Source organism: Zeus faber, assembly GCF_960531495.2.
Source record: "Zeus faber genome assembly, chromosome: 2".
In the NCBI taxonomy this organism is placed as follows: domain Eukaryota; kingdom Metazoa; phylum Chordata; class Actinopteri; order Zeiformes; family Zeidae; genus Zeus; species Zeus faber.
In genome coordinates, this window is record NC_137189.1 from 43,913,390 (window position 1) to 43,939,271 (window position 25,882).

The following is a 25,882-nucleotide window of genomic DNA, read 5'->3' on the forward strand; positions in this document are numbered from 1 at the left end:
TTATGCAGTCAAGCTATTTTAGACAAAGCAAAACATTAAAAATGAATGTCTCAATAGAGGAAATCAAACAACAATTTAATTTTTGAAGTTTTATTTTATATCACATAAATGCACCTGGAAACATGATTACATGTTTCACAGCTCCTGCTGCTTCAAATGCCTTTTTTTGTGTGGAAATGCTTTGTATGGAGCTTTTGACAGAGATGGGTACATTGGACCGTTGCATGTGAGTCATATGTGTCATTATTTGTAAGTAGACATACAAATGGAAAACATGTAATTATGTCTCCACGTTTCTTGCTTTAAGTTTTTCATGAGCTTTTCTTGCGTGTGATTGTCGGGCTTAAAGCTCTTGCTGTGAAACTATTACTGTGAATGAAGATATAGAATATATAGAAATAAACATCAACTCTGATCTAAATTGGAGGTAGACCTAAGCTATGGCACAAGGAATAATTGTCCCGTGGGTAACTCTTATAAAGGAAACAATTACTGTATATGTTATTTCAGTTATATTTACAATTGTATTGATCAACATATTTATTTATTTATTTATTTATTTATTTATGTATTATATCTCTTATGTTTTATTTTTTGAGTGGTCAGTGCAATATGAGAGTATTTTTTTGGACTTTATTGTTTAGAAAATTCTGACTTCTCACCTGAGCTTGGGAAGAGGATTATCTGAGAGTTTTCCAGGTTCTGATCGTCCAGCCCTCATTCAGGCCCCCGAACATCCAGTCCTTGAAGCAGGCCAACAGGACCTGGCAGGGCAGCTGGTCCCCGGGACAGCCCTGGGCCCCACGGTGGCTGCACAGAGGAGCCAGGAAGACCAGGAACCAGACCAGGGTCATCGAGAAGCACCTGCTCATCAGAGATGAACGTCCAGTGAAGGGCAATCAGGACGATGTAAAGGGAGGGAGGAGGAATGAAACTAGGGCAAAACCAGAGTAGATTTTCTCCTTGTTTCAAGTGTTGTAACTAAAACCAGCACAGGCGTTGCTTCTTCACGTCTCTGTCATTTATCTGCTTCTATCACTGGCCTCAGAACCCTTTCTCCCACCCCTTGATTTTCTTACTTTTTGGAGCTTCATGTGTGAAATCCTCCTTCAATGCTGTACTTTAGTTTGTTTTCGTAACCTGCAGAGACTTTCTGGATGTTTTGGGAAAAGTGTAAACTCTCTGTGGACAATATCATTATTATGCTGCAGGAATCCAAGAGGAAGATATTTGAGCATGACCTTGGTTGTTGTGCTTCACACAGTTTTCTCAGGGGAATGTGGGGTGTGGAGTTGTGTGGAGTAGGTTTGGGTGGCGTGATTGATTGGTTAAAAAATATTTATTGGTGAGAGATGGAGTTGACTGAAAACATGTTGACAGTTGTAATATCCTTATACATGTAGTATATCCCAGTGGTACTCAACCTTTTCCAGCTCAGGAGGCACATTAACAAAAAATATTAACTCAAGAGCCAAATTTCTGAAACGACCCTTTCCTCCATCAAACCATGATGCATTTTAAAATAAGGCTACTAGTAATATCTTATTAAGGAATGAAAAGCATGCTGTATACAATAATTGCAATTTATTATTATTACCATTACCATACTATTATGACCATTGCAACCACAAATGTATTATGTATTGTTATACACAAATTATGTGCAAATGTAGATGGGGAGACGGGAGACGGCGAATCAAAAGTTGCGTGGAGAAAGCGACGAACCCACTTGCTCGCTGCGAATGATCCAGACAATTACCTTAACTGTTCACACATACCACTCAATCGGACATTACTCGGACATTACTCAGCCACCACCTGGTACAAAGTCCGGGTCAATTGATTCGGACATTTGCGTTCACACATACAGCTCGTCAGGGTAATTTCAGGTTTATAGTGCATGTGTGAAAGCGGCTTCAGTTAACAGATCATTGATCAGTATCAGGAAACATCTCTATAGATGCACTGTCTCTCGAAGCCGTCATAGGTTGATGTGTCTAATGGAAAATTCACTTTTTAATACTGCAGACAATGTCTCAGACAAAATTAAATAAATAATTTCTTTATTTAATTTAAATCACACTTTAACAAGCTGCAACTAGTCATAAAAGAGCATTAAGTATCATAGGTACATGCCATGAAATCATTTTTGAGTAAAATTCCATCAAGCTACACAAGTGTGCTGGCAGTGCCCCACACTTAGTATTATTACACATGTTATTAAAGCCAAATGTCACTGTACTACTCTTTCCGCAGTTTTCGAGACATATTCACATGACGTATTATCAAACGATCACCTGGATCCCAATGTGTGTGTTGTCTAACTTTGTGGAATGTTTCTGCCATCCGTTTTGGAGATATTATACTTCTTGTGTCAAAATTTGGACCAAAAAATTTTTTGAACACAGTCAAGTCCAGTCGTCATGGAAACATCATAGCACAATTTCACCAGGAATTCTTTCATATTACATAACAACTGAGTGAAAATATTACAATACCTTTTGTCCTAAGAATTCCCAAAAGAAGTTAAGTTCAATTATTGGGGAAATGCAAGAATATCCTTTTGTGTAAGTGTGTGGTTTCTTTGGCCTTGAGGGCATTTAAATGGCTGTTTATAAATGTGTATGCAGGTGCATGTGTGTCCTTGAGCATTTTCAGTATTGAGAGTCTTAAACACAGTGTGCTTAAAGGATGATTTATTACAGTTTCAGCCCTGCCACCAATTACAAGAAGACCCATTTATATTAAAACCTGCTCCGACAGCCTGCATCAAGGTCCAGGTCAAATACGACCTGAACGTCACTTCTTGTCCATTATCCGGACAATATTCACATGACATTATTATATTACAGTTGTCAAGATGATTTTAACAGAGCTTTAAAAAATGTGAGTAGAGAATAAAATATCGAAACAAAAAAGAGATGACAAGAAACAGGGCAGATAGTGGAAGATGAAGATTTCATATTCTGTGGATACGATGAAACGATGAAATGATTTCCCCTGTGAAACACAGCATGTGTAAACATTAGTTTGTTCATGATGTTAATTATGACCATTGTCACAAGCAACATGTCTCCAACTGGATTCATGTGTCTTGTTTGAAAGTGATAATTCAAGATTCAAGATTCAAGAGGTTATTTGTCACATAAATATACATATGGTCATACATATATGCAATGAAATGTCATGAGACCCGCTGATTAGGCATAATAAGCTCTATTAGCTCTAAAAATACGAAGCGCTCATGCAGGCGGCCACAAGGGGACATTTTACTATTTTTTGTATTTTTAGAGCTTATAGAGCTTTTTGTGCGTTATCATCAGGTGTCATGACATTTCACTACATATAGTATGGTTGATCATATGTATATGTATGTGACAAATAAACATCTTGAACTTGAACTTGAACTTGAAGGGGTGGTGCCACAATCGCGGTTCTGGGTTCTATAATTATATACAGTAATAGAATTAACTGTCTGTGTTGTATTTAATATACATTTAAATCCCCCAATATAAAACTTACTTTAACTTACCTCCAGTGAATATGTCCAATTTCACATTAATAACAGTGAATGGTATAATCTGGAATTGTAAACTAGATTGTTGTGGACATTTTTTCTTAGAGGATACTCTTAAACTAGGCATGCTAGTCATCAAATCATTTCAACTCAATACTCCATCTCAGTGTTTAATTTTAATTAGTAGGTAGCCATGTGATAAGTGGGATAATTTGCTGCTTAACCCCATTCAGAGCAATACAAGACCTGACCACCCTATCAGGGCTTCTTTTGAGATAATGACCGGCTTGCTGCACATTATCCCTGACTGTGCTTATCCCTGTTTCTTCAGACACTGAGTGATCAGAAGTGCACGTCGGTGCTTGTGAGTGCATGTTTGCGCTTGGATGAATACTCACTCGTGTTCCTACAAGCTTATAGCTTGCAAGTATAGCGCACCCTCAGATAGTAGGGAGGGGGACCACATTCCTCAGATACAGGATAGAAATCTCCTTCGTTCAGAGAAACCTCACACTCTGACTTGCCGCCACACCTGTGGAAGTTTCAGGAAATGCATCAATCCCATTACTGAGAAATCTGAATTTATCTTCTCACTAAAGCTTCAGACATAACCTTACATACAAATGTTATGTTGTTGTGTTATATTAGGTTATTATATTGTTGTAATGTAAACAAGTATTTCTCAACCTTTTTTCTGCCATGGCACAATTTTTCAATGGAATATTCACACGGCACCACACTATCCTGTTTACCACTAAAAACGTCACAAAAGGTCACAAACATGTATATCCCTGCTTACAACCAGCGAGTGAATGAATCTTTGACACCACAAATTGAAAATAATAATAAATAATTACTGAGGACTAATTTAAAGGGCAAGGCAAAAAAGAGGCATTTTCCATAATTCCTAATGAATGTGACTTATTACACTTTGTATTCCACCAAAATAAATAATTTTGACAGAATTAAATATTATTCCATTCCATTCCATTGCAGTAGATCATTCCATTGTAGTGTCTGTTGTAAAGCGATCACAGTTACACCTGACAGGTGTGTCTGGTTTACGCCATGATCTTTTGTTCCTCAGTTCAAGCAAAATCAATGTCTGCATTGGTTTGCTAAAATTGTCTTTGTAGCCACATTCAATGGCACTTCTGATCATTACTGCTGACCGACAGTGGTGCTGCTACACTACACTTCACTAAGCCATTGGCAAGAGTCACCTGGTGTCTATTGTATTTGAAACTCAAGAGTATGCATGTTCTCCCCATGCTCACATGGCGTTTCCTTCCTGTAACATCAGTAAGGACCCCCACTAAAAACATGTCACTCTGGCAGTGGCTAGTTTGCCAGGAGCTGAACTAGAATGGAGAAGTAAGACAACTCCCTCCACTAGTCTGGGGGTCCACCTTGGGCAAGTGATAGTACCCCCTTAGCCCCCCTACCTCGGATCACAGGCCAGGCAAGAGGACTGGTGACACTTGCCTGTACCTAGCCTCAAATGGACACTAGTCCCGAGTTGGTGTCAGCTAATCCTGTACCCTCGCATCGCATATATTCAGTATATATATATGGATTATGATAATCTTCATATACAATAATGATCTGGCATGTGATCTTATTTATGACATAAATATGACCACATATCACTTATAGTGACCGTATTTCTCTAAATAAAATGGAAAAAGTGGTTTAAAGAAATAGAATAGCATAAAACATGAAAAGTTTATCCCAAAGTTACATCAGTCATTTCATGAAATTAGAGATTTTCTTTGGTGATGCAAACTAACGCGCCGTGTCGATGTCTGTTATTTTATACGTCGAAAACCACATATTATTAAGAGGAAGTGACAGTACATACAGTTCATCCAGCCTGGAGTTGACATCCTTTATGCACCAGGTTACATTTTCTGGCTCTTCGGTGCAGGTGTTGGTGTCTTGACGTCCGTAGTTGGACTTATCAATCCAAATATGTCCCTTATCTGTGAGAGAGATAGAAAAAAGAACAGACAACGAAGAAAACTAAATAGGAAATGTATTTGTAGAACTGGAAAGTGCAATAGCAGATGGTAGTTATTTGAAATTTGAAAGAGAAAGGGTAAAAGTTCCTACCACATGTTAGCTTTGCTGTATCTCCAACACATGTAGTAACAGTCTTGAAACCTGCCACAATGTTGAAGAAAAAGGTTGGCATTCCGGCTGGAATTTCATAAAATGATTTCCCAACACTTGTTAACTAGCTAATGAGCTATTGGAGGCTCACTTTGCTTCGCTTAATCAAGATAACATTTCACTTTTGGCACACACAAGGCTTCTGTAAATGCTGCCTGAAAGGCTGAACATAGACAAAAGAATTTACTCTCGCTTAGCTTGTGACAACTGTAGGCGATCTCCTGGAAGTAGTTATCGTCACACGTGTTCACGGAAATGGGCTCTCTGGGCAATCTACAGTATTCCCAGTCGTTGCAACTTGTGGTAGAGAATGGGAAATAAAAACCAAGCAGTTGTAAATGAATTGTATTAGATGAATGTATTAGATAATACCAAAAAAGGGTGTTTTTACATTAATGTTTTTTACGCACAATTTAGTTCTGTTACCATCTTCATAAATCACATTTATTATGTGAATATTCCTCTGAAGTCTTCAGATATTGAAATTTAGTAACGTCTCTTTCTTTTCACTTGCCTTCTATTATAGTACAACTTACACTACAGAGAAGATAACGGCTGTGAGATGATTCAAACAGCCGCTGCTGTAGTGTCCTACGCGCTGGTCTCTGGCTCCACAGATAGCAGGGGTCGGTGGGCCATAGTTGACGTCTTCCAGTCTAATAACCTCTCCCTCAGCTGAAGATGAACAAACAGAGCCGTTGCTTTGTGACAGGAAAAAACGGTGCGTTAAAATGCTTTGACTGCGCTCAAGTCCTCAGATCGAATACGAGACACAATGTAGGAAGAAAAGAGTGCACATAAGTCATATCATGAAAACTTAACAGATACTACACCAGTGTTTACAAGGCGAATAGAGAGAGAAGTTAAGAGGTTACGTACGGCATCTCAGTTCATTGCTTTCTTCATGACAGGCAACGTTATATAGGAACTCTAAAACCAAGAGAACAACATTAGTAGTAGTTAGTTTGTAGGTGGAGGGGTAGGGTTAGCACTCCAACAACCTTATCAAAGTAGGAAAAATACCCCAAGCTTCTGTAAGGTTCATATGTATTCTAAGGGTGGGAATCACCGGGTAACTCGCAATACAAACCCATCACGATACGTCTCCCATGATAATGTGATGTGAAGTTTTTGTCTGTGTTGTTTGTGGTGAAACTGTATGAATGTGAACAGGGTGTTGCTGTAAAGGGGCAAACCTAGCGCTGTATGAATAACTTGTTACTTTATAAACTATGTTAACAGAGTCACATCAGACAAAAATGACACAGTCATCCAAATCAAATGACATTATATATAATGACATACCAGCTTCTGATGGCAAAAAGCAAGCTGCAGCCAGCACTGAAATAAACAATCACATCAAACAGAAACACAAAGTCAACTCCCATCCACTGCTAGATTCTTACAGAAGCATCACATCGGCTTTTTAGGATACTATTATCTACATGGTTTCATGCAAATGAATAGTATAGTATATATATAGTTGTTCTAAGTTTTAATTTCTTGTTCATATTCTTACACTTTTCATTATTCTCACCCCAAAAAACCCCCAAATAAGTTATTTTACTTACAAGCAAAGGTTGTCAGGCAGGCAAACATGGTGTTACCTCTCACAAAACCAGGTCGGTTCTTGGAGTAGTAACTCTTGGAGTTCAAAACCTTTTATACGATTTTTTTCATGGCAAGACATTGAATGATGCTCTGTTCAATGACATCATGCATATGCACATATTGTATGCACATGTAAGTCCACTTTTAAATCCCCCAGGTTTAATTACACCGCCAAGGGCAAGCACACACAATAAATGAGTTATTTATGAAAGAGAACATTGGACGCGATAGTTTCAAAGCAGTGCTTCGCCAGGTCCAAAGTGGAAAGGAGGAGCATTTCAAGACTAAAGTCCCTCTAAAATAAATGACAAAAACTATGGCTCATTCAAGCACAGTTTGCAGAATACCTCCATTTTACATCATTGTCATATACATTTATATTTATATTTTCTTAATTAATTCCTAATTTCTTAATCAATTCAGTTAAGTTTGGTTGAAGACAGACCAAAATCATACAACAAAACTTGTACGTCTACAAACACGCAACATTTCTGAATAATTGACCGATGTCTGTTGATAATGACCACTTAACCACCTCGGCCAGGATTCACATCCCTTGCATCACTCCGCCTGCATGGCAATGCCAAGACTAGCTTGTAGCAGCATCTTGTGACACTACACAGAAACCAATACAGTTTCAAATTGAAACTCTGTCTCAATGTATTCTTTTATAGTCTTCCTTGAATTAATAATGTATAAAAAAAAAGTTCAAATCTGTCAAACATGAGCATTGTTATCACATCTTGGGTTGATAATAAACATGTAATTTTAAAATCATTGTATATTATTTTATAATATATACAATATAGAATATATTATTCGCTATATTATTACCTAGAATCATTGCAATAGTTTGGACATAATATTTAAAAAGAAAAACTAACTGGTTTCTGGTGACTACCGAGTTCCCGAGGAACGCACCATCACTTCCTACGGACACAAATTACAGTTTTACAATTCCCATGGAACGCACCATCACTTCCGGCTGTCTCTCATCTTGACCCTATACAAACTTGGAGCGCGTTCTTAATTTTTGATTGTGTGGCGAACAGCACACAACTTTTGTAAACACACAACTTTGGTAAACACACAACTTTTGCGTGGCACCGTGGTCCATGTGTTTTGCAAGCAAGCAAGCAAAACACATGTAATAAAAGGTAAGTCAATATTATTCTAAATTTCAGTTTTGGGTTATCAGTTTACACAGAGACATTGAAGGATCACTATCATTTCTCACCGAATGATTTTGTACATAATTGCGTCATGGAAGCAGACGGGTGGTGGAATAGGGAGGGTTTTGATCTCGCCTGAAACTGTGTTTGCTGACTTGGAAAAAGAGCTCAAACTTTGACAGCGCCCCAACCCTGAGTTGGGTTTTTTGTGTGCACTGTTATGGAAATGCAGCACCGGCATACATGGTTACATGGCACAGGCTCACGGCAGTCAAAGACATGTGACCTGGTGCAGCTGTCATTCAAACCCTTGGGGGTGGGGTAAGTGGAGGGGTTTGAGAACCAACCGCTCTCCTGTCCCCGGGGGGAGATCGGAAAGGGGGAATGGATAGAGGGAAAAAGTTTTCAGAAAGAAAAGTTTATTTTTGAAAAATTGTTTTGATAAAAGCAAAAGCCGACATGGAAGAAGGAAAACGCGACAAAGAGGCCTGGATGGGTTCGGCCCTTTCTCAATGTGCGTTCTTGTCTGTACTTGTGTTCTTGTGGACTTGTGAAACATCATCAGTCGCAGCCCAAGTACTGTTCCAATTCAAAGTACGCATCAAGCCAGGTCCAGTCCAAATACCCGGATGTGGACTTGTGCCGCCCATTTTATCGAGGATGCATCGGTGGTGACTGTGTGGACTTGGGACAAGTATCCAAGTATCCCAGAATGCATTTCACAGAATGACCGTCCTGCGTCCTCCAGTCCCCGGGAGTTTGAACTACCAAGTCTCCATGTCCGGACTTCGCGTACTTGGTATTGAGAAACGGCCTTAGACATTGTGATCAATTTAGCAATTGAAGCTTTTTCAGAGTCTCTCTCTCTCTCTTCCCTGACCCCTCCTCAGTAGGGTAGAGTTCTGCAGAAATGGACGCTGATGCCTGCTAATGCTGTGTGATTCACGAGCGACTTAGCGTCTGGCGGCGGGGCGCACTGAAGGACACACAAAGATGAGGCCTTTCCAAATTGACTGGAGATGAACATTTTGCTTTTGAGGATCTGGTCACCTTAAGCAGGTCTTTGTGAGGATATCAGGAGGGGATTGCCTCCAGCTCTCAGGTTAACAGTGAAGTCACTCCTCTCTATTTCCATCAAGTCTTCTTTAAAGAAGGCTCACTTCATATAATTGTATATAAATACATTATATTTCAGTGAATGTTTCTCAAATTCTGCTCCATGGGAGTCTGTGGCACATGTCGAATGGGTCCATATTGTCTGTCCAAACACCCTTCATAACGCTATTTTCAATATTTTTTGTTACGACCGGAGCTAGGAGCGACCCAAACGCACGACACAGAGAGACGGGAGGCAGATGAAGAATGTTTATTAGACCAAACGGTGGAGATGGCCGGAGGGACCCGGTCAGGTAGGGATGGAGCAGGGCAGAGATGATGACAACCGGGAAGGAGGGGTCCAGGATCCGGGCAGAGAGCTGGGGAACCAGGCTGGATGGAGAGGGACGGACCGACTTGGTCGACAAGAAGAGACAAGCAGGTTAGGGGAAGACGAAACAAGGAGACATGAACTAGGAACAAGCACTAGGCTCCAGGCAGTGGCAGTACAACTTGGGTAAGCTTGTTGACAGTCTGGCAATGAGTGACTGGGGAGCTGGAGAATAAATACTGTGTGGGTGACGAAGGTAATTGATCCCAGGTATATGTGAAATTGGCCTAAGGGAGAAGCTACGACACTGAGCGTGTGGCCTATTGTGTCCAGTCATGCTGTTTGTTTTTTACTTTTTATTTTATGAGCATAAAGTTGTCATGAGCACACAGAGCTGCACTCTGTGTATGTATGCACGACAAATTTTTAATAAAAAATTCTGCTGAAACATTCTCAGTAGATCCCAGAGCCTCTTCCAGAACACTGCTGCTGTTGTTTTTTTTTGTTTTCACCATTCTTATTTAATGAGCATAAAGATGTCCCTGAGCACACGGAGCAGCAGTCCGTGAACATGGATGTATGCACACAACATATTTAATAAAATAAATAAATAATATTTCTGCTGAAACAAATTTTCTCAAATGTTCGTTGACAGTAAATTGCTGCTGCACACACACTCTCACTCCTGGTGCAACAATCATAACATTATCACAAAACATAAAAGTAATAACAATCTTTCATAACACATGTAACATGGCTAACACTAACAATGGCATAAAAATTAACATTACTGTAACTAAATACACATAAAACAATCCCTTTCCACAACAACCCCAAAACACACAATAAATAAAAAGCATGCTGGGAAAACTCCTTTCCACCTCTATTCCCCAACACATTACATTACATTACATTTAGCAGACGCTTTTATCCAAAGCGACTTACAATTATTCAAACACCGATGGACGCAGCCATCAGGAGCAATTAGGGGTTAAGTGTCTTGCTCAGGGACACTACAGCATGCTAGCAGGAGGAGCCTGGGATCCAACCAGAAACCTTTAGATTACTAGCTCTACCTCCTGAGCTACCATCCCCCCTCACACGCTACTATATATATATATATATATATATATATATATATATATATATATAGTAAGGTTAATCATGTAATATTAGTTCAATTTAGTTTAAAATGGAATTCTAAAACGGCTTCTGAATATACAAATTACGTGTTATTTAGGCCTACAAAGAGGTGATCCTGGAGCGCTGCTATGGTCTATGCATGCACCTTTCTGTTTGTGGTATTATCGCCCTCTCGTGGCAGTCGGTTGTTACTACACTGTAACGATGTTAAACTGAGAAAGAGCTTCCACAATTTCAAATTGTAATTATTATTTTGATTTGATTTAATTTTTGCCGGAACTTTTTCAAAACCAGATATTAAATGTATTTGCGATAATAGTAATAATGATATTATAGTAGTTGAATTGAGCTGAAAATAATTCTAAAACTGCTTCTTAAATAGACAAGTTACTTGTATTTAGGCCGAGGAGGTGGTCTTGGCCTGCTGCTTATTTTGTGTTGCTATTGCACTGCTGGCTCACAGCAAGAAGGTCCTGGGTTCGATTCCTGCCTGGGGCGTTGTTGGCACCGTGCTCCGGCGGGTTATCTCCCAAATAGGAGCCTTTCTGTGTGGAGTTTGCCCGCGCACACATGGGGTTTCCTCCACCTAACGTCAGTAAGAACCCCCCCCCCAAAAACATGCACACATCATCGTCTGACCAGCGATGGACACTCATCAACAGGTCCCCGGGCGCGCCCACGAATGCTGCCCACTGCTCCTGGCTGTGTCCCTGGAGGAAGGACGAGCCAGGATGGGTTAAACGCAGAGGCCTCATTTCATCGGCCACCATCCAAAGCGTGTGTGTGTACGTGCATGTGTTGTAGTGTGCTGTGTGACGATTAAAGATTGTTCTTCTTCTTCTAAGATTATGCATTGGAGCCATTATAACCTACCTCTATAACCCTCTTGTTCCAAAACGGACTGTTTAAGTGGGAGGAGCCACCCTCCCCGAATGAGGTGAGCTTTTCCTGGTGCTTATTTCGTGCTGTGGGCGCCTTCTCGTGGTAAATGGTTGTTACTACACTGTAAAAAGTCTTTCAAAAAATAAATAGCCTCAAGATTTTTTTCCCCAGGTTACTCCCCCTAAAATTATGGCAGAAAAGTTTAAAAATGTTAAAATATTATTAATTACAGGTTCAACAAATTGAAATTATTTTGTAAAACACAACAATTTTATGAGATTGATGATTTTGAAGTTTGTGTGTGATTACTATATATTTAAATGATTGATTTAGTTGGAACTGTCGGTACTGTAAATATTATTTTAATCATGACAGTGTAGAACATTGTACTTCACGTCTATGTTAAAGGAATGTTTTTAGGTATACAATGAACTTGGACTGGAGCTTTAAAACACACATACACAATACGTGTGTTGGTAATCACTGTTCTGAATGGACAAGTGGATATACAATCATCACCCATAGTTGCATTTGATCATTTATTTTTCAAACAGATGAATTATAATGAAATCAATCTAAAAAAATAAATTTTATATTAATTATCCTATGTCAGGTCAGGGTTTAGGGTTAGTTTGTGATAATGTCCGACCGCCTGCATATCAGAATACATGAACACATTAGAATATATTAGAAAACATGAAGATGGAATATTGATTTGAAAAGATTTTATATCTAGTCTTGTGCTGTGCAATTTTTTTTATGTGTGTATGGCCGCCGCCAATCCTTTTCTATTATTATTATTATTATCATTATTATTATTATTATTATTATTATTATTATTATTATTAAGGTGGTATAGGCGCTGGTATTGGCTAGGAAGGGTAGTGGTGAAATCTTCGTCTCTTTCTCTTCGAGATTCCGTTCATAGTCATAGAAAAGATATTGCTTAGATTTTCCGATGATTCAGATGGTGCGACGCACGGTGAGCGAGGGAGGAGTTCCCAAGCAACGAACTAGTCAGTAGAGTGGTAATTTATTTCAGTTTGTGATTAGAAGCTTCACCTTAGTTGGGGGTGGTAGCTCAGGCGGTAGAGCTGGTGGTCTAGTAATCTAAAGGTTGCTGGTTGGATCCCAGGCTCCTCCTGCTAGCATGCTGTAGTGTCCTTGAGCAAGACACTTAACCCCTAATTGCTCCTGATGGCTGCGTCCGTCGGTGTTTGAACAATTGTAAGTCGCTTTGGATAAAAGCGTCTGCTAAATGTAGTTGTTCGTAAATCTTGCATCAGTACCAGCGCGGCTGCGCAAACGGTGACTTCCGCTTCTTAGCTTCCGGTTAGAAAAATAGTCCAAAACGTAAAAAACAAATCTATTTATTGTTATTAATGTTTTGAACAAGACATTTTCACATTAATCTCCTCTAAGTCTTCCATTGTAGTTTCTATGTACCATCACAAGATGGCGGTAGTGTTTGCCGGCATTATTTCTTAATAGTGTTCGTCACAATGTTGTTCTTTCTATTAGTGTTAGAAGAAGTTATCAGAATTTAAAGGTGCAACGTGTTGAATGTATAGAACAGACTATGCAGAAATGGAATATAATATTCATAAGTATATAATTTTATTTTTGTATAATCCCATGAAAATAAAAATCGTTGTGTTCACGTTACCTTAGAATGAGCCTTGTTTTATTATCTACATAGGGAGCGTGTACGCTTCACGGAGACCATAACAGTGAAATGGAAAGTAATGTTGAACTTGTTTTCACTGTAGATTATTACACTATTTAATCTCAGTTCCATGGAGTTGATGTTACCAAGAGAGACAGCCATGCGATACCTTTATTTACATTTAGCAGATGCTTTTATCCAAAGCAACTTACAACTATTCAAATACAGATGGACCGTCGGGGGCAATTAGGAGTTAAGTGTCTTGCTCAAGGACACTACAGGATGCTAGCAGGAGGAGGCTGGGATTGAACCAGCAACCTCTTGATTACTAGACAACCAGCTTTACCTCCTGAGCTACCATCATCACCATACATTTAGAGTATGTAAATACTCTAAATACTCTAAATGTACTCTGCTATAAAATAGCAGTCAAGCTATTTTAGACGGTGCAAAACGTTACAAATGAATGTCTCAATAGAGGAAAATAACAAATGAATAAAATAAAATAACAAAAAAAAGAAAGGAAGGGAGAGTGGGCATGTGATAAGCCCACAGGCGGATTTCTGAAATTGTATTTTGTATTAACCAAGAGCTTTATGTTATATCACATAAATAAATGCACATGTAAACATGTTTATCTTAGAGCACAACTCCTGCAGTTTCAAATGACTTTTTTTGTGTGGAATTGCTTTGTATGGAGCTTTTGACAGAGATGGGTACATTCATATGTGTCAATATTTGTAAGTAGACGTACAAATGGAAAAGTGTTTTCTCTACGTTTCTTGCTTATAATATTTACATATTTTTATAAACATTTTTATCTATTTTATTTATTTCTTATGTTTTATTTTTTTTGAGATTTATAAATAAACAGCGGCAGAGTGGTCAGTGCAATCTTGGGAACAGGATTATCTGAGAGTTTTCTAGGTTCCAGCCCCAGGCCCCCAAGCACCCAGTCCTTGAAGCGGGCCAACAGAGCCTGGCGGAGCAGCTGGTACCCGGGACAGCCCTGGGCCCCATTGTGGCTGCACAGAGGAGCCAGGAAGACCAGGAACCGGACCAGGGTCATCGAGAAGCATCTGCTCATCAGAGATGAACGTCCAGTGAAGATCCAGAAGACGTCCTCTTTAATATTTCAGGACAATGTTTAGGGAGGGAGGGAGAATGAAACTAGGGCAAAACCAGAGTAGATTGTCTCCTTGTTTCAAGTGTTGTAACTAAAACCAACACGGGCGTTGCTTCTTCACTTCTCTGTTATCTTTCTGCTTCTATCACTGGCCTCAGAACATTTTCTCCCACCCCTTGTTTTTGTTACTTTTTGGAGCTTTATGTGTGAAATCCTCCTCAAATGCTGTACTTTAGTTTGTTTGGGTATCCTGTAGAGACGATCTGGATGTTCTGGGAAAAGCGTAAACTCTCTGTGGACAATATCATTATTATGCTGCAGGAATCCAAGAGGAAGATATCAGATCAGGACCTTGGTTGTTGTGCTTCACATAGTTTTCTCAGGGGAATGTGGGGTGTGGAGTTGTGTGGAGCAGTTTTGGGTGGCTTGATTCTTTGGTTAAAAAATCTATATTGGTGAGAGATGGAGTTGACTGAAAACATGTTGACAGTTTTAATATCCCTATACAAGTAGTGTATGCCAGTGGTACTCAACCTTTCCCAGCTCAGGAGGCACATAAACAAAATATATTTTCACAGGAGCAACATTTCTGAAATGTCCCTTTCCTTCATCAAACCATTATGCATTTTAAAATAAGGCTAAGAGTAATATATGCAATAATTGCAATTTATTATGATTACCATTAGTATAGCCATTGCAACCAAAAATGTATTATGTCCTATAATACACAAATTATGTACAAATGTATAGGGGTAGATGGGAGACAGCGAACCTGCACTTACGTGGAGAAAGCGACGCACTCACTCGCTCGCTGCGAATAATCCAGATAATTATCCGCTCCATTCACACATACTGCTCAATCGGACATTAATCGGATGTTGTACCAAGTCAAATGATTTGAACATTTGAGTTCACACATACAGCTCGTCCAGGTAATTTCAGGTTTATAGTGCATGTGTGAAAGCAGCTTCAGTTAACAGATCATTGATCAGTGCCAGGAAACATTTCTATCTATGCGCTCTCTCAAAGCCGTTATAGGTTGATGTATTTAAAGGGAAATTCAGTTTTGAATACTGCAGACAATGTCTCAGACAAAACTAATTGAAACACTCTTTTAGAATTTTTTTTATTCAAATTTAAACTACACTTTAACAGGCTGCATCTAGTCATAAAAGAGTCGCAGGTTGATTATCACTGGTATATGCTCTGAATTCATTTTTGAGTAATTTACCATCAAACTATACAAGTGTATACCCCAAACTTAGTATTATTGCGCTTGTTATTATTACAGCCAAATGTCACTGTACTACTCATACCAAAGTTTTCGAGACATATTCACATGACATCAAAACGAACGCCTGTATCCCAAAGTGTGTGGTCTAACTTTGTGGAAAGTTTCTGTTCTAAGAATTTTATATGTCTATGTGTTGCTGTACTTTTCACATGAACTTTTGTAAGATGTATGTGCACTCTGCTTTTCTTCTAAAGGCTAAATAGATTTCATGTCATATAAAAGACATGAACTAGTCACTTTCTGTGCCTGTAAATGTAAAGAGGAGAAAGGAAACATGTCTCGACTCAACAGATGGTCTGTCTCAACGAAACTGCCTCAACAGCGAAAGTTTCCCATCAGCATGACCCATGCGGAGGCGTCGTGACATCTGCTGACCGATATACCAACGACTCGTCAGCTTTGCCACTCCAGGAAGACTGTATGAAAAGCTCAGCTCTCCAGTGAGAACTGAGCACTTCCTCTGGGACATTCTGTTGTTACACAGAAACAGCTCCTCTTGTACAAGATTAAATTCTTTGATTAACCTAAAATATTTGTCTCCGATTTCCTCTGTAAAGATTAGTCCGTCCACAAACAAAGTTTATAACAATTTAACTTTAACTGTTTCCGTCATCCTTTTTGAAGATACTATACTTTTTGTGTCAAAACTTGGCCAAGAAGCTTTTGTGAAGCTTTTGGAAAAAATAGAATGCAGTCAAGTCCAGTCACCAGAAAACATCATAGCATACTTTTACAATTTCACCAGCAATTGTCTAGTATTGCATAGCAATTGAGTGAAAATATTACGATACTTTTTGTCTTAAGAATTCTCAAAATAAGGTAAGTTAAATTATTGGGGAAATACAAGAATATCGTTTTGTGTAAGTGTGTGGTTTCTTTGGCCTTGAGGGTGTTTAAATAGCTGTTTGAAAATGTGTATGCAGGTGCATGTGTGTCCTTGAGCGTTTTCAGTATTGAGAGTCTTAAACACAGTGTGCTTAAAGCATGATTTATTACAGTTTCAGCCCTGCCACCAATTACTAGAAGACCCATCCATTTATATTAAAACCTGCTCCGACAGCCTGCATCAAGGTCCAGGTCAAATACGACCTGAACGTTACTTTTTACTGTTGTTCAAACAATGTACGCATGACATTATTATATTACAGTTGTCAAGATAATTTTAACAGAGCTTTAAAAAATGTGAGTTGAGATAAAAAAAAAACACAAAACAAGATGACAGGAAACAGTGGAAGATGAAGATTTCACGTTCTGTGGATACGATGAAACGGCGATATCATTTCCCCTGTGAAACACAACATGTGCAAACATTAGTATGTAGTTTATGTTAATAATGTCCATTGTCACAGGCAACACATCTCCAACTGGATTTATTTGTCTTGTTTTACTTGTTCTACATGCTAATGCTAACACAAGCTAGTGGCGACATCTTGTGGCACTACATACAAACTAGGATCTACGAACAACAGAAGACTGGAAGAGATGAATGTGGATATGTCCAATTTCACATTATTAACAGTAAATGGTATAGTCTGGAATTGTTAGCTATATTGTTTGTGGACAATTTTTCTTAGAGGATTCTCTTAAATTAGGCATTGTGAGTGAAAAATGCAGATGACTATTCTTTGAATGATGTTTTACGATGTTTTATGTTTCATATAGGACAATAGCCTTTTTGTATGTTACGTAGCTTTTAAACCAGATTGCCTTGGGGTTTTTAATGAGTCTCTCAGAGTTTATGTGAAGAGATTGTTCTTTCTAACAATGCCGACTGTAGTATAAAGACCAGATCACATTCCATCTTCACTCAACATGGTGTGGAAATAAGGATAACCCCCAGGGGGCTTGTGGTTTCTTTTATGGCATAGTAAAACTGTATCTGTGACCTGAGTTTGACTGTTAAATCATTGTATGATGGTAACACCTCTCATGATTGATTTGATTTGGTCGTTTGATGATTCAGGGGCCATAATCTTGTAAATGGCACCTGACTAATGACACACAACCTTTCATCGGTATAATGCCCTCTTCAACAGAAGCAGAGGCAGACTGATCAAGACCACTACTTTGAAGCACCTCTGAATCTTTCTCTTTATTCTGCAGAATGAATATTACAGAATGAATACTCTCAGTTTTTTATTTTCCTGTAGTGTGCAGATTAACCTCATCGACCACGCAGGGAGAATTTCTCCAACAGCATGCTAGTCATCAAATCATTTCAACTCAATGCTCCATCTCAGTGTATGCTTTTAATTAGAAGATAGCCATGTAATAAGTGGGATAATGTGCTGCTTAACCCCATTCAGAGCAATACAAGACCTGACCACCCCCTCAGGGCTTCTTTTGTGATAATGACCGGCTTTTTGCATTGCATTTAGCAGACGCTTTTATCCAAAGCTTGCTGTGCATTATCCCTTACTGTACTTATCCCCGTCTCTACAGACACTGAGTGATCAGAAGTGCACGTCGGTGCTTGTGAGTGCATGTTTGTGTTTGGATGTGTACTCACTCGTGCTCCCACAAGCTTATAGCTTGCAAGAATAGCGCACCCTCAGATAGTATGGAGGGGGACCACATTCCACAGCGGGTTTGAAATCTCCTTCGTTCAGAGGAACCTCACACTCTGACTTGCCGCCGCAACTGTGGACATTTCAGAAGATGCGTCAATGCCATTACCGAGAAATCGGAACTCATCTCCCCACTAAAGCCTCAGACCGAACATTACATACACAAGTATTTCCCAACCTTTTTTCTGCCATGGCACAATTTTACAATGGGATATTTGCATGGTACCCCACTATCCTGTTTTCCACTAACAGCGTCACAAAAGGTCACAAACATGTATAACCGTACTTATTATTATTATGGCATATTATTATTCAAGACCCATGAACAAATCTTTAAAATTTTCTTCAAAATAAATAATTTTGAAAGAATTAAATATTATTGAGACAATTCTATTCACGACTCAGAGCCTGATCCCTCGCTTACTGTGCGTTACACAGACTGAATCAAACAACTGAAGAGTCGCAAAACCTCTTTACCCTTTACAGATTCAAGAGTCAAGAAGTGACTCATCAAGAACCGAATCTCATAATAAGAGTTGAACCTCACATCACTACTAATAGTTCCCCTTTCAGTGTGAAACTTGAGCTTGTTCTCATGAACACAGCCGCTATTCTGACTGGGACCAACTAATTAGTGCAGTCTTTGTGCAGCTATTTTCTATTTATGGAATTTAAGACATTTCAATGCACAACTGGTGAGGCGTGGTACAGTCGTTTAAAGACACTGATGTAGATCATTCCATTGCAGTTACACCTGACACGTGTGTTTATTGGTTAAGCTAGTTACTGTACAGTTGCCTGACTAGTCCACATTAGCATGCTGGTTTATGCCATGATCTTTTGTGCCTTGGTTCTACTAAAGTCAATGTCTGCCTTGGTTTGCACAAATTTACTTTGTAGCCACTTTCAATGGTACTTCTGATCATTATTACTGAACAACAGTGGTAGCTGCTACACTTCACTAATACATTGGCAAAGGTCATCTTGCAGTCATTGGTGTCTTTTGTTTTTCAAACTCAATTTGTAACAATGGCAGACTAATAAAAGGTAACTTGACAACCGAAGAGCAATTTTATGAAGTATCTCTGATGAATATACCAGTGTTAAAAATTTGTAATGTTGAACATTGTGACAAGCTAAATTACAGCTTTGTCCACTGAAAAGACAATTGAAATAATCGTTATGTCATATACAAATTGTGAAAAGTGAAAACATATCCACACTGATATTTTGTGGCCTTGGTTCTCTTTCTGGCATTATAACTGATGTTTGAGATCAATAACGGATGCTAATATGATCATCTATATATATAGATTATGATAATCTATATATTATTATATATAATAATGATCTGGCATGTGGTCATATTTATGACATAAATATGACTACATGCCCCTTATAGTGACCATATTTCTCTAAATAAAATGGAAAAAATGCTTTAAAGAAATAGAATAGCATAAAACATGAAACGTTTATCCCAAAGTCAGTCAATCATTTCATGAAATAAGAGATTTTCTTTGATGATGCAAACTAACACGCTATGTGGATGTCAGTTATTTTATACATTGAAAACCACATATTTTTAAAGAGCATGTGATAGTACATACAGTTCATCCAGCTGGGATTTGACATCGTTTATGCACCAGGTTACATTTTCTGGCTCTTCGGTGCAGGTGTTGGTGTCTAGACGTCCGTAGTTGGTCCTGTCGATCCAAATATATCCCTCATCTGTGAAAGAGAATGGAAAAATAAGAAACAACAAAGAAAATTAAATGGGAAATGTATTTGTAGAACTCAGTGGAAAGTGCAACAGCAGATGCAAATTGTTTTAAATTTGAAAGAGAAAGGGTCAAAGTTCCTACCACATGTCAGCTTTGCTGTATCTCCGACGCATGTAGTAACAGTCTTGGAACCTGCCACAATGTTGAGGATGGAATTTCTTAAAATAATTTTACGACACTTGCAAAGTAGCAAATGAGCTATTGGAGGATCACTTTGCTTCGCTTGATCAAGATAACATTTCACTTTTGGCACACACAAGGCTTCTGTAAACGGTGCCTTAAATGTTGAACATAGAGAAAAAAACAAAACATACTTTTGCTTAGCTTGTGACAACTGTAGGCGACCTCCAGGAAATAGTTCTCCTCACACGGGAGCATGAGAGGGTGCTTTCCAGGGATTCTGCAGTATTCCCACTCGTTGCAACTTGCGGTAGAGAATGGGAAATAAAGACCAAGCAGTTGTAAATAATGTTTTTTACGTAAATGTTTTTGGGGTTTTAACAATTTAGTTCTGCTACCATCTTCAAAAATTATATTAATTTTGTGAATATTCCTCTGAAGTCTTCAGGTATTTCAATTTCGTAACGTCTCCTTCTTTTCACTTGCCTTGTATTATAGTACAACTTACACTATGGCGAAGACAATGCCTGTGAGATGATTCAAACAACCGCTGCTGTAGTGTCCTACGCGCTGGTCTCTGGCTCCACAGATAGCAGGGGTCGGTGGGCCATAGTTGACGTCTTCCAGTCTAATAACCTCTCCCTCAGCTGAAGATGCACAAACAGAGCCGTTGCTTTGTGACAGGAAAAAACTGTGCGTAAAAATGCTTTGACTGAGCTCAAGGCCTCAGATCGAATACGAGACACAATGTAGGAAGAAAAGAGTGCACATAAGTCATATCATGAAAACTTAACAGATACTACACCAGTGTTTACAAGACAAATAGAGGGGGAAATTAACAGGTTACATACGGCATCTCAGTTCATTGCTTTCTCCTTGACAGGAAACGTCATATAGGAACTCTAAAACCAAGAGAACAACATTAGTAGTAGTTAGTTAGTAGGTGGAGGGGTAGGGTTAGCACTCCAACAACCATATCAAAGTAGGAAAAATACCCCAAGCTTCTGTTAGGTTCATATATATACTAAGGGTGGGAATCACCGGGTAACTGGAAATACAATCCCATCACGATACTTCTCCCATGATAATGTGATGTGAAGTTTTTGTCTGTGTTGTTTGTAGTGTAACTGTATGAATGTAAATAGGACGTTGCTGTAAAGGGGCAAACCTAACGCTGTATGAATAACTGACACAGTCATCTAAATCAAATGACATTATATATAATGACCTACCAGCTTCTGATGGCAAAAAGCAAGCTGCAGCCAGCACTGAAATGAACAATCACATCAAACAGAAACACAAAGTAAACTACCGTCCACTACTAGATTCTTTCAGTAGCACATCACATCAGATTTTTGGGACACTGATATCTATGTGTAATATACATGGTTTAATGTAAATTTATATATATATATATATATATATATATAAATTATCTAAGTTCTCTTTTCTTATTCATATTCTACACTTTTCATTAGTTTCACCCCAAAAAAACCCCAAATAAGTTATTTTACTTACAGGCAAAGGTTGTCAGGTAGGCAAACATGGTGTTACCTCTCACGAAACCGGGTCTGGTCTTGGAGTACTAACTGCTGGAGTTCAAAACCTTTTATACAATTTTTTTCTTGGCAAGACATTGAATGATGCTCTGTTCAATGACATCATGCATGTGCACATATTGTATGCATATCTAAGTGCATTAATATTTTCAGTCCCCCCTAGGTTTAATTACACAGCCAAGGGCGAGCACACACAATAAATTAGTAATTTATGAAACAGATGATTTGAGTTGGTAGTTACAAAACAGTGCTTCGTCAGGTCCAAAGTGGAAAGGAAGGAGTATTTCAAGACTAAAGTCCCTCTTAAAGAAATGACAAAACTATGGCTCCTTCAAGCACAGTTTGCAGAACAATTCCATTGTGCAGCATTTGTCATATACATTTATATTTATATTTTCTTCGTTAACATCAATTCAGTTCAGTTTGGTTAAAGACAGACCAAAATCACACATCAAAATGTATACGTCTACAAACACACCGTTATAAAACAGTGGTGGATGGGATGGCTTCAGCAGCCACGCCTGACGCTCGTTGGTTGGGCTAACGAGTGGCAGGTTTAAAAACCCCATCCCCTCATGCACGTACAATGTTCCATCTGTGCCTGGCTAATTCCGCCTAGCCTTCTCTCTACAATAAACGTGTGTTAACAACGCCCCGTCGTATGTGTCTCTGTGCCAGAGGTCCCTGAAAACGCCACTTGGGTGGCGTGTGGTGGCAAAACTGCCACACTGACACCTGAACAGGGACTCTCTGGCACGGGAAAAGGACACAGAAGGGTTGCCCGAAGATGTCCGGGAGCCACCAGTGGTTCAATGGGTGGCCCCAGCACCAACCCAACTGGCAGCACCCAGGGGGTCCGGCGGAGGACCGAAAGGAGAAGCAGCGCAGCAACCACCACAGGTAACCGCCGGCAGCTAGCTGCTCTGCCAAGAAGGCATCGCCGGGACCATCCGGCAGCCCAGAAGCCACACCAACCCTCTCTCGACTGGCAGCAGCAGCACCTAGGGAGTCCGGCGGAGGACCTGGGTAGAAGCAGTGCAGCAACCACCACAGGTAACTGCTGGCTAGCTTCTCCGCCCAGCAGGCATCGCCGAACCGCCCAGCAGTCAGGCTACCCCTCCAAGCAGCCCCTGCAGCAGCCAAGTCCGGCCACGCCATCACCAGTCAGCGCAGCAGGGGGGAGTAGGCTTCAACCAGGAATTCCTCCTGGGCTCAATTTGGTGTTGGGGGTATGTGGTGGATGGCATGGCTTTAGCAGCCACACCTGACGCTTGTTGGCTGGGCTAATGAACGGCAGGTTTAAAAACCCCTTACACAAACGCACTTAGGATGGGAGTGTGTCATAACATGTTCCTCTGCTCCTGGCTAATTCTACCTAGCCTTCTCTTGACTATAAACTGCTGTAAACAACCCCCTGTCGTCTCTGTGCCGAAGTGCCATGAAAATGCAATGAATCATTGCAATATTTTGGATATAATATTAAATAAGAAGAATCCGGTGTCCAGTGACTACCGAGTTCCTGAGGAATGCAGCATCACTTCCTATTGACTCAAATTACAGTTTAATGAGTTCCCATGGAACGCAGCATGCCATCCTGCTGTCTCTCATCTTGACCCTATATAAAGTTGGAGGGCTTTCTTAATGTGTGTGTGGGCAAGAGCGCAGAACTTGTGTAAGCATACAACTTTTGAAAACACAACTCTTGTGTGGTGCCGTGGACCTCCGCACAGATTGGGCTGTGGAAGCAGACAGGTGGTGGCATCGGGAGGGTTTCGATCTAGCCTGAAACTGTTTGCTGACTCGTAAAAAGAGCTCAAACTTTGACAGTGCTTCAACCCTGAGTTGGGTATTTTGTGTGCGCTGTTATGCAAATGCAGCACCAGCATACACGGTTTCATGGCAGGGGCTCATGGTGGCCAAAGACATGTGACCTGGTACAGCTGTCATTTCAAACCCTTGGGGCTGTGGATAAGGGATTGCCACGCAAACAATGCAGGCCGTACTCCCTCCTGGCCACCAATGATCATGGGGAGGCGAAAAGCAGCGCTCTTTTGGTCGTTATGGACCTTGGTGAAGGTAATTATATCAAATATGTCCAAATGTCCAGGATTAGGTGGAAATAGTGGGTTTCTAAAATCTACTGTACCTATCGTAGGTTTCTTGTAGGTGGGGTATTTATGAATGATATTTATTCTATGTGGAAAACCAGTGAACAGTTTTGAAATCGTGTATAGTTTTCGTAAATGGGAACTGCATAAAACCACCAATAATCTTCTTAAAGTGAAACATATTCCGAGACAAAGGTAAAGTCTTGAACACTTTTTCTCTGGTGGTTGTGAGGAGCATTCTGATCTGGCTAATGGTCTGTCACCTGCCACTCTTTACTACTAGCTGCACAGCTGATTCAGTCACACATTGAACTCTTTGTGGGATTGCTTCTTGAGTCCAGAGAAGCTGCTCTTTAGAGAATCTGGTAAGAATTAGGAGATATTTTTATTATTCATGTTATTCACAAACATTGTGAATTAATTCACTGAAATGAGGGAAAATTAGGAATAATTTTCCCTCATTTCAGTGTTTGTCCTATCTTCTGTGCACAGTCCAAAACATGAAGCAGAACCAGTGATGAAAAACCTTGCAATTGTGTTTGCCCTCTATTTAAATCAAAATAGTTTTTTGGTGAGTGAGGAAAGTAAGAAAAAGTTAGAAAATTACAGCAACTTGTTTTACATTGGATTGGTTTGCATTACAAGGTTATCACATTATTTGACCTAATATCCCATTTGGTTTTTGTTTGCTTGGTAATGGCAAGCGAAACCATAGAGCTCATTTGTTGTCTCTGCACTCTCTTGCATCTCGGGGCACGCTCTTAATTGCTGTTTTTCATTCTTTATTTGGTCGCCTTTGCGAGCCAACATAAGCACATAAAGATCAGCCGTAATGGATCTTGCTGCAAGCTTCTCAAACATTGCATTGCAATGCATTATGTCCCTAACAGCCAGTCAGGTTTTTGTCAGGTGATGTGTTGGGGGTGACAAATTGTTGGATTACTGGATCCACTTCACACAAATAACTAAATAGTGGCAATATAAAAACCTGTTATTTTAAGGCCTGCAAACCTTGGAACCTTGAAACATTCAGAAAAGGCTTCAATATTTGGCGATATTTGGTCACAAAATCTGCACGATTCCGTATGGTATTCCACGTATTGACATGTGGAGCCAAACTTCAGTTAAATCTTCAAATGTAACATTCGAGCGGAATTCCACTTTTATTTTTATCTTCCCATTTGGACTCAGACCAAATTGAATGCGAGCAGCCAAGCGTCTTTTTTAGGCTCTTATCAATACCCTCAGTGTGATAGGTGAGCCAAAGCAGGTCCCAGGAAACGCCACAGGATAGCAGATCACAGAGTTCATTGTGGACAGTCTTCCATTCAAACTGGATGTGATTGTTTAACGGCACTTATGTTGTAGATACATTTCTATAGATACATTTAGATGGGGGGTTATGTCCAAAACCCCATCCCTACTCCACCTCTCTGTTCTGGTCTGTGCTGCCCGAGGTAGACTGTGAGGGTGCTGGATGAGCAGAACGCTAAAGCCACTGTCAGAGTGAACAGCCACACTGAGCAGGCGACCGCAAGGGGTCACATAGAATTGCCACATAGTAAGGTTAATCATGTAATATTAGTCAATTTAGTTGAGAATCATTCTAAAATGGCTTCTTAATAGACAAGTTACATGTTATTTAGGCCTAAATGAGGTGATCTTGGAGCGCTGCCATGGTCTATGAGTGCGCCTTTGTGTTCGTGTTGTTAGCGACCTGTCGTGGCAGTTGGTTGCT

At 39.7% G+C, this 25,882-nt stretch overlaps 2 protein-coding genes across 2 annotated transcripts; both read right to left on the reverse strand.

Moving 5' to 3' along the window:
* Positions 1–2,794: 2,794 nt before the first annotated feature.
* On the reverse strand, positions 2,795–7,306 carry LOC307248048 (L-rhamnose-binding lectin CSL3-like). Its single transcript, XM_080024244.1, has 9 exons — positions 7,261–7,306; positions 6,995–7,030; positions 6,569–6,619; positions 6,226–6,364; positions 5,877–5,986; positions 5,630–5,680; positions 5,379–5,499; positions 3,916–4,049; positions 2,795–3,000 (listed from the first exon to the last, which is right to left on the reverse strand). Exons 1-8 carry the CDS (start codon positions 7,286–7,288, stop codon positions 3,932–3,934), a joined length of 654 nt encoding a protein of 217 aa, XP_079880370.1. The 5' UTR covers positions 7,289–7,306; the 3' UTR covers positions 2,795–3,000; positions 3,916–3,931.
* Positions 7,307–17,158: 9,852 nt separating this feature from the next.
* LOC307227405 (L-rhamnose-binding lectin CSL3-like) lies at positions 17,159–22,040 on the reverse strand. The gene is made up of 9 exons (XM_079996710.1): positions 21,996–22,040; positions 21,710–21,745; positions 21,329–21,379; positions 20,986–21,124; positions 20,672–20,781; positions 20,439–20,489; positions 20,184–20,304; positions 18,519–18,649; positions 17,159–17,294 (listed from the first exon to the last, which is right to left on the reverse strand). Exons 1-8 carry the CDS (start codon positions 22,021–22,023, stop codon positions 18,535–18,537), a joined length of 651 nt encoding a protein of 216 aa, XP_079852836.1. The 5' UTR covers positions 22,024–22,040; the 3' UTR covers positions 17,159–17,294; positions 18,519–18,534.
* Positions 22,041–25,882: the final 3,842 nt, after the last annotated feature.